Genomic DNA, 9,871 nt, shown 5'->3' on the forward strand with positions numbered 1-9,871 from the left:
TGAAATGCACAAAGAATATCAAGCTAATTATTAGCAGTGTCACTAGTAATTTCAAGACTAACTCTGCATCTTTTCCTTCTGCAGGCTTCCCCCAGTGTACAGCGACCATGTTTTTCTTCATGTTCTGCCTGGGCCAGTGTAGCATGGAGCTGCAGAACTGGAAAATGCAGCTGAAACAGAACACCAGACCCAAGCTGAGCTAGGCCACCCTTCCTCCCCTCCCCTGGTGGTGAGTGTTCAAGTGTGTCTAATCGTTTCTACCTAGTGACCTGCTGGTTGTGTGCCAGATGGTGCCAGGTCTTGTATTTACAAGAAGTCCCCCTCCTTTTGACAGGGTTACATTTCATAGAAAGTGGTTGAATAATGAAGTCAAATAACAAACCTATTTTTTCCATAAGATTATTACATAGAAAGAAGGGGGTCTAGGATCCTGACCACCTTCTGACAAGAAGGTTCGATAAAGAAAGGAAAACACCAATTTTCTTGAATGCTTCGGGAAGGCTCCTGGCAGCTGTTTTGTCAGGGCTGGCCATATTACCCAGGGCGTGTTTGCATGGATACCGTTTACTGAACAGTTCGGTCAGTGGCGCCATTCTGGCATAACTATAGTGCAAAATAACAGTGTGAGGCTCATTGGCCATGGAGGTGGAACACAGCACATAAAGGCACAGTCACTCCAGTCATTGCGCCTCTGTGGTGTATTGACTAGCTATGATTTTGTGGGCCTGAGTTCAAATACTACTGGCCTGGGCAGTCAGTGCACTGCCCACCCCACTGTTCATCCTCCCTTTCAGGCAGGTTGTTAAACAGGTACCTTAGGAAACCTGGGGAAGGTAAATTGTGGTAGCCTCACCGTCACACTTACACTGTGTCCCAGTGTAATGGGTTCTCATTCAGAGCTGAGCACCGTGGGCCATGGCTATGCGCAGCTATATTGTTGGCCCCAAACTTTACTTATTACATGACATTGATAGCCCTGCACTGAACAGTTGAGCCTAGGCAGAATGTCACAGAGGAGTGACAAAGCTACTTTCACTTCTGGCCTCACTGCAGTGAAAAAAGGAGCCAAGCTTGTTCTCTGTATCATTTTTCCCTCTGTAGTGTGGCGACTATGCCTGATGAACGAGCCTCCCAGAACCCACTTAGCCAGTGGGGTGCCTCTTTGGCTGACTCGGTAAGGAGTGGCTCTCCTGTCACGCTGGTCGCAGGTTCAATCCCAGGCAGCTGGCGAATACCCTCTCCTTGTTGTGATTAATTTCTCGTGTGTTTCGATACACGCAGAGGACGTGTGGGACCGAGAGAGTAATAGAAAAAGAGAATTGAAAATCTCGTCATTAAACCTGTTACAACAGATTTTCTATTTTGGAGGAGAAGGAAGAGGAGTAGCCACAAAGTACTTTCTTGGTTGGTGACTCAATGATTCATGAACAGGTGGTTGAGTTTTGTGGGCAACTACCCCATCAGCTTATAATCCAAGCATAGGGAGGGTCTCTTGGTAGAACATATCGGCACTACTACTATACACCACCTATTGGGCAGACTTGATGACACGGTTTTTACTTAAACCACTTGAAAAGTTTTCACTGCTATCAGTTAGAGATGTGCTGATACCACAATATTGTCTGATGCCGATACCAATACTGATACTCCGATACTAACAAATGGCCAATATTTGCCAATACTGATACTTTTTTATTTTGATTATATATCTTTAAGATTATAAAAGTATAGAATTCTTGTTTTTAAGATTAAAAATACGTAAGTGAATTTAGGAATACATAACTACAATTGGATGATCTAGAAAGATGACAGTAAAAAAGGTCTTGAATCACATAATAAATAAGCCAGAAACATATCAGAGTATCGGCCATATTTTCACCTTGCTGATACCAATACTGATACTACAAATAAAGGCCGATTCTGCTGATACCGATACTACAAATAAAGGCCAATACTACAAATAAAGGACGATTCTGCCAATACTGATCCTACAAATAAAGGCCGATTCTTCTGATACCGATACTACAAATAAAGGCCGATTCTGCCAATACCGATACTACAAATAAAGGCCAATTCTGCCAATACTGATACTACAAATAAAGGCCAATTCTGCCAATCCCGATACTACAAATCAAGGCCAATTCTGCCAACACTGATACTACAAATAAAGGCCAATTCTGCCAATCCCGATAATATCAGCACAGCTCTTAATCACAATCATGAGCAAGTTAGGGTGAAGATGAGGGCATGGAATGAGGTTGAATAAAATGAGATGGTGAAAGCCATGGCTAGGCACCTTCAAAAATTGATTGAAAAAAGTGACAATAAATGTTGTTAGGGGACCTTAATTGTAGAGGGGTGTGATGGGAGGAGTAAGACACAAGAGAAAATGAAGATTCATGGGGTCAGTACATTAGTTGAAACAGCAATGAATAAGGTAGTATCCCACTGGGTCAATGAAGAGACAAGGTGTAGAGGTGAAGACACCCTAGGAAAGCTAGAATTATTGCTAACCAAAGAAATGGATGTAATTTAATTCAAGAAATTTCTGTATCTCATAGTGAAAAATGGTTAGCTATGTGGTGTTAGAATTTCAAACTTTAGAAGGGAGTGTGGTACCAAGAGAAGGGTCACACAGGCATGGCAGAGACAACTACAGGAAAGCAAACTTTACAGCACTAAGGGAATATTCAGAAGAGGCAGACTGTAGGGAATTCAGAGAAACTTTAGAGGCACAGAAGTGCACAACCTTTCTAAACCTTTGCAATTCATGTTGAAAAACATGTGCCAAAAATGGGAAAAGCCGGGAGGACAGAGAACTGGAAAAAAGATTGGTTCAACTAAAAATGTGGGACTGCATAAAAAGAAAGGGATGCAGCTTGGATGTTTTATTATTTGGTAATGTATTTTTATGAAACTGGCATCATCCTCTCATATGCTGAAAGAAAGGAAATTTTTATTATTTGGTTATGTATTTTTATGAAGCTGACATCATCCTTTCATATGCTGAAAGAAAGGAAATTTTTGTCTTCTTTTGTAGTGCTTTGTTGTTTTAATTTCATATGCTGAAAGGAAAGAAAAATTTGTCTTTTTATTAATTTATTGTTTCGTAATATATTTTTACGAAGCTGACAACATCCTTTCTTATATACCAAGAGATAGGAAGGCTGATCTTTGGTTACTCCTTTTTTACATATTCCCCCACACCCCAGGCCCCCATCCATCCATTCTTGTCTGTTTTAAATCAGGTTTTCTCCGATGCTTGTATCCTCTATCTACCTCAATTCCTTCTCTCTCTTTCTGTCCCTTAAAATCACATTATCTTGTTGCATCATCATCTCTCAGTCCTCAACATACCAATCTCCTTCGCTTACTAATTATCTCAACAGAGGTTCAGCAGATGCAGTAGAATTTTCGTTATTTCATCACATCTTAGTAATCCTCATCACACTCCTCACCTCTGCCAACCCATGGGCTCCTCATACTAGTGTGTGGGGGGGTGCGTGTGTGCTTGGGGAGAGAGAGAGAGAGAGAGAGAGAGAGAGAGAGAGAGAGAGAGAGAGAGAGACTCGTATACACATTTTTAGTTTTTAGGTATGTCCAGTCTCATAGTGTGCATTTATAGTTTTGTTATAGAAAGTTTGGGTCATGAATTTCAGAGTAATTTGTAAGGATGTGATAATAAAGTAAAGTACGACATGGATAATTAAGAAACAAGGATCATGGTTCAGGGAATAAACGTTTAACCATGATTTGTTAGAGTGTGAAGTAGCAAACTATGTTGCATGTAGAAATAAAAACAATTTTGTCCAAAGTATGAAAGGATATTTAGAGGATAGTGATATGGGCAGGATGTGTCTTGTGTAGAGGTGAAGGCTGATAGGCAGTTTGTAGGCCGCCAGCTTGACGAAGCTGACCAAAACACCCTGGGGAGATTAATCAATATCATGCTCTATTATTCTTCTGAGCTTATCAACTGCATATCACCACCCCTCCAGTGGCCACAAGACATTCTACTCAGTCTCTTTACTATTCTGTCCAATTTACTAATGCAATAGTTATCCACCGTTTCCAGTCTTTCATCCCTTTCTTCTTATGACTTAAACTTTACGATGGGGAATATCAAGACACCTCAAATTAATTTTGACTATTCTTCATCTCTATGGTTTTAGCTTTTGATGTATCTGCTGATACAGTAGATAAAAAGATCTTCTGGTATTAACTGGTCAGACATTATATTAGTGGAAGAAGTTGGTGGATGCATTTGTTTTGCTGCAGGATGCTCGTAATGACCTTAAATGAAACTGACAATTTTGATGATGATTAAGGTTGTAATAATTATAGTGGTGATGGTGATGATGAGTAAGGTGACCTTCAAGTTTATCTTCTTCTTTTGAATGTGTGACTCATGACAATTAAATGTGCAGGGAAATATTGTAACCTTGTCAGGTCTTGCTTGGAACTTCAGGCATGCGGTAGAGCGAGGGGAGGAAGACGTGTGGCTGTGTGGATGACATGAACAAAACAAGTCATAGAAAGACTTGCACACCTGACTGAATATAACAAACAAAAATAACATCAGTAACTGAACCGGAAAACTGACTAACGCTCACTTACTCAGCATCACTCACCCACCCATACACACACGCATTTGATCAGTCACCCACTCACTCACTCTCCTAATACAATATTTCCCTGTACTCACACATACTCACTCCCTCCAAAAAATTACTTATCACTTATTCACTCTCCCATTCACTTATTCACTCCCAATTACTCACTCACTTTCCCATTCACTTATTCACTCCCAATTACTCACTCACTTTCCCATTCACTTATTCACTCCCAATTACTCACTCACTTTCCCATTCACTTATTCACTCTCCCATTCACTTATTCACTCCCAATTACTCACTCACTTTCCCATTCACTTATTCACTCCCAATTACTCACTCACTTTCCCATTCACTCATTTACTCCCAGTTACTCACTCACTCACCCATTCACTCCCAATTACTCACTCACTCACCCATTCACTCCCAATTACTCACTCACTCACCCATTCACTCCCAATTACTCACTCACTCACCCATTCACTCCTAATTACTCACTCACTCACCCATTCACTCCCAATTACTCACTCACTCACCCATTCACTCCCACCACTCACCACTCTCACATTCACTCCCACTCACTCACTCTCCCATTCACTCCCAATTACTCACTCACTCACCCATTCACTCCCAATTACTCACTCACTCACCCATTCACTCCCACTCACTCACTCTCCCATTCACTCCCACTCACTCACTCTCCCATTCACTCCCAATTACTCACTCACTCACCCATTCACTCCCAATTACTCACTCACTCACCCATTCACTCCCAATTACTCACTCACTCACCCATTCACTCCCAATTACTCACTCACTCACCCATTCACTCCCAATTACTCACTCACTCACCCATTCACTCCCACTCACTCACTCTCCCATTCACTCCCAATTACTCACTCACTCACCCATTCACTCCCAATTACTCACTCACTCACCCATTCACTCCCAGTTACTCACTCACTCACCCATTCACTCCCAGTTACTCACTCACTCACCCATTCACTCCCAATTACTCACTCACTCACCCATCCACTCCCAATTACTCACTCATTCGCCCATTCACTCCCAATTACTCACTCACTTACCCATTCACTCCCAATTACTCACTCACTCACCCATTCACTCCCAATTACTCACTCTCTCCCATTCACTCCCAATTACTCACCCACCCATTCACTCCCAATTACTCACTTACCCATTCACTCCCAATTACTCACTCACTCACCCATTCACTCCCAATTACTCACTTACCCATTCACTCCCAATTACTCACTCACTCACCCATTCACTCCCAATTACTCACTCACCCATTCACTCCCAATTACTCACTCTCTCCCATTCACTCCCAATTACTCACTCACTCACCCATTCACTCCCAATTACTCACTTACCCATTCACTCCCAATTACTCACTCACTCACCCATTCACTCCCAATTACTCACTCACTCTCCCATTCACTCCCAATTACTCACTCACTCACCCATTCACTCCCAATTACTCACTCACTCTCCCATTCACTCATTCACTTCCAATTACTCAATCAATCTCCCATTCACTCATTCACTCCCAATTACTCACTCACTCATTCCAAATCACTCATCACTCACTCTCCCAAGCACACATTACTCACTCACTCACTCTACCATTCACTCATTCACTCCCAGTTACTCACTCACTCTCCCATTCACTCATTCACTCCCAATTACTCACTCACTCATTCCAAATCACTTATCACTTACTCTCCCAATCACTCACCACTCACTCTCCCAATCACTCACACATCACTCACTCTCCCAATCACTCATTCATTCCAAATCACTTATCACTCACTCATCACACTCCCAACCACTCATCACTCATTCCTCCAATCATTCACCCCAAGTACTCACTCTCCCATTCACTCACCCATTCACTCATCACTCTTATTGCCCAGGACCAGTGCTGTGACTCAAAATACTCTCCAAATGTCACCACTGTCCTTGTAAACACCACCCGTCAGCATGTAAATGAGTAGTGGTTACGTCATCTCAAAACAGACTCATACGCACTCGCCCTCTTACGCACTCACTCATTCACCGCCCAGAACAGTGCCATGACTCGGACACACTGGTCTCTCTTGGTCACCCCTGTGCATACTGACAAGACTCCCAGCACCTGACAGCAAGGGGGAAGGGAAGGTGTGTGGAGCTGTACATACTAAGCTGTTGTTGATGACCCAGATGGTATATAAAGTCCGGTACTGACATTTAAGCACTTACTATTCCGAAGAGAGAGAGAGAGAGAGAGAGAGAGAGAGAGAGAGAGAGAGAGAGAGAGAGAGAGAGAGAGAGAGAGAGATGTTTTTTTTAAATTTGACGAGGGCTAAAACTGTGCGAAATGTGTTTAAACGAGCCAATACTGCATGAGAGAGAGAGAGAGAGAGAGAGAGAGAGAGAGAGAGAGAGAGAGAGAGAGAGAGAGAGAGAGAGAGAGAGAGATGGTTACTTGGAATTTGACGGGGGCTAAAGATGTGCGAAATCTGTTTAAACGAGCCAATACTGCATAAGAGAGAGAGAGAGAGAGAGAGAGAGAGAGAGAGAGAGAGAGAGAGAGAGAGAGAGAGAGAGAATATTTGCGTGCGTAGTCATCACCATCAAAGTCTCCCACACCAGTTCATAAAAGGTTATTAGCCGTGCCGAAAATATCAGCCAATTACTCATGGTTAGGATACTCTGGTGGGCATTCCCTTTATGTTTCGCTCATTTTGCTATTTCACCGTTCGCACTGATGTTCCGTACTTTTATGAAGCATGCACCTGCTAATCTGGCCACCATCATTATCATCACCGTCATCGTCGTTGTCATTATTATCATCACCACCGCGACCACTATTATCGTTACCAGCATCATTTCCACCACCGCCACCACCACCATCATCATTATCATCTTTACTGTAATCATCATCATCATAGTTGTCGGCATCACCACCATCGTTCAGTAGCATCAGATAAAGTGTTCAGGGGTCGGGGTCAGCAACATCTACCGTCCATTATGCTTGACTATTCAGAAACCATCCTACTGCCATTAGCAAAATTAACACTCAAAGGAGCCAAGATGTCATCGTAGTTTTATTTTATTTATTTGTTTATATACATCAAAGGAGGCAGCCGAAACCAATCTAAAAAGAAGCCCTCAAAGCACTGCTCCACCAAAATAAGATGAGCAAGAGAGAAGATGAGCAAACTTTCGTGAGATCTCTTTCCCTGGCACGCCGGGTTTGTTTTACATTTCAAGAATTTGCTTCTGATCACCTGATACGAGCAGAGTTTTTGTAATGGGAAAAGTTTTATTGGTTGCTGTTCATATTTGGGAGATAAATATGAGATGAATGTCACCTTACTCATTGCCAGCATCACCTTTATAATTGTTGCAACCTTAATCATCATTAGTTGCATCTTCATTCAAAGTGAAAGATGAGGTGCGAGCAAGACACACGTCACTGCTCATCCTGCATCGTCCAAAGTGTAAACGTAGACACAACTCATTCAACCTCCGTCATCCTCCGTCCCCGTGTTATTGGTGACGTCAGGGAAGCCTTCAGAACGTCAGTAATCAGGGCTTTGGGATTGCTGATTCGTGGGGCTGATAGAGAGGGTAGGGGGTGGGGGGAATGAATACCCTCGATGTCAACAATGTAGTAATCAAGCGTTCGGTATTAATTAGAGAAGCTTTCATCATCAACAGGAAAGAAAAAGTTCTATTAGAGGAACATAAACACCAAAATATTTTTACCTATATATCGAAGTGAATCACGCTCTGTTTTGATGCAGATTGAAATAACCCAAAGGCGAGAAACGTTTGAAAAAAAAAAAAAGTGATCGCAGCACTTAGACGTATATTTTTACTTCTGAATTCAAGGCAATCACACACTAAGTATAAACCTTCGCCCTGACGTTTAAAATAATCAAGAGGCGAGTAATTAAAATAAGGAAACTGTGAAAGGGATTGGATCATTTTAAGTTGTATATTTGTACCTTCAAACGTGCTATAGTTGTCACAGTCTTCATATAGAGATTTGTAACATAGAAATTTAAAGCCACCAAGACTCCAACATTGCCGAAAAAAAAGAGAAAACAGCAGTAGAGTTCACACGACTGATGGAGGATGGTGCAGGGTACAAATTAGATACTTGCAAACCTCTTAAACATGTCGATGCCCAACCCCACACATTTAACAAGGCTTTCGTAGGATTTCTGGGTATTTCCATGGGTAGTTTTGTGACCCTGGTGGTAGTTTGACCCTTCTTCTGTACCATGAACCTGAAACACACACTCAAGAAAACCCAATCAATATATATGTATCCTTAGTTGTATAATCACACTCTGTACTGCCTGGGGGTTGGGATGGCATGCTCCTCCCTTCTCCTTTGTTGTTTACTTGCAACGATAAACTATCAATCAATCTTTTTGGCCTTTGGAAATAGGTGATGTGAAGGCGGGAGCGTCTGATAATACCGACCAAATTAAACCCTCCCCCTCCCTCTCCCCCTCCAATAATTGCTGAGCCAAGACAGATCCGATTAGTAGTAGGGAGGGGAAACGAGGGGACAGGGAAGGTACACGTCGCCCCCTTCAACCCCCTCTCCGCCCTCCGCCGTCGTCACCCCTCCTTATATTCCCCACCCACGCAACCTCATAAAATTATTCCAGTTATAGTTTCCCTCTCCTCCCCCCCTTTCTCCTCCTCCTCCTCCTCTGCAGTCCCCTCTTTTAAGCCTTTCAGTACAAACTTTCCTCTAAAACGCAGTCCTTTGCTATGAACGTAAAATTTAAATGAAAAAGAAGTGTAAAATTTAGCTGGGGTGATGAGAGAGAGAAAGAGAGAGAGAGAGAGAGAGAGAGAGAGAGAGAGAGAGAGAGAGAGAGAGAGAGAGAGAGAGAGAGAGAGAATTAAAGCATGGGACCTTCACCCCTTCCCCCCCCCCTCCCCCGACTCCTCTACATGCACTATGTATATGTATGTGGCGAGGAATGTTTTATTAAAGAATATTTTTCACTTAATGGTCTCGTTACACAGCAAAAGCCTCCCTCCTCCTTTATTTCCCCTTCTCTCTACTCCCCTTCTTTCCCTTTGCTCGTTTCCCTCTTTCCTCCATTTTTTTTTTTCCTTCAATTTACTTCTTCCTCCCTCTTGTTGTTTCTCCCTTTTATTCATTTATTCATTTCCTTCCCCTTGGCCACATCCTTCATTTATTTTCCTCCCTTCACATTTTTCCT

At 42.4% G+C, this 9,871-nt stretch overlaps 1 protein-coding gene across 4 annotated transcripts in view; it reads left to right on the top strand.

The window, feature by feature from the left end:
* LOC127008048 (protein-cysteine N-palmitoyltransferase Rasp-like) overlaps positions 1-9,871 on the top strand; it is a 67,528-nt gene that overhangs the window by 41,750 nt on the left and 15,907 nt on the right. For all 4 annotated transcript variants that reach the window (XR_007760754.1, XM_050879570.1, XM_050879567.1 and 1 more), the window contains one exon: positions 85-229. Coding sequence is in view for 3 of the 4 variants with exons in the window: in XM_050879570.1 (XP_050735527.1) it covers positions 85-203 (119 nt within the window). In the remaining variant the exon portion in view is untranslated. The remainder of the gene's footprint in view (positions 1-84; positions 230-9,871) is intronic.

The sequence above is a fragment of the Eriocheir sinensis genome, chromosome 37, assembly GCF_024679095.1.
Source record: "Eriocheir sinensis breed Jianghai 21 chromosome 37, ASM2467909v1, whole genome shotgun sequence".
NCBI classification, from domain to species: Eukaryota; Metazoa; Arthropoda; class Malacostraca; order Decapoda; family Varunidae; genus Eriocheir; species Eriocheir sinensis.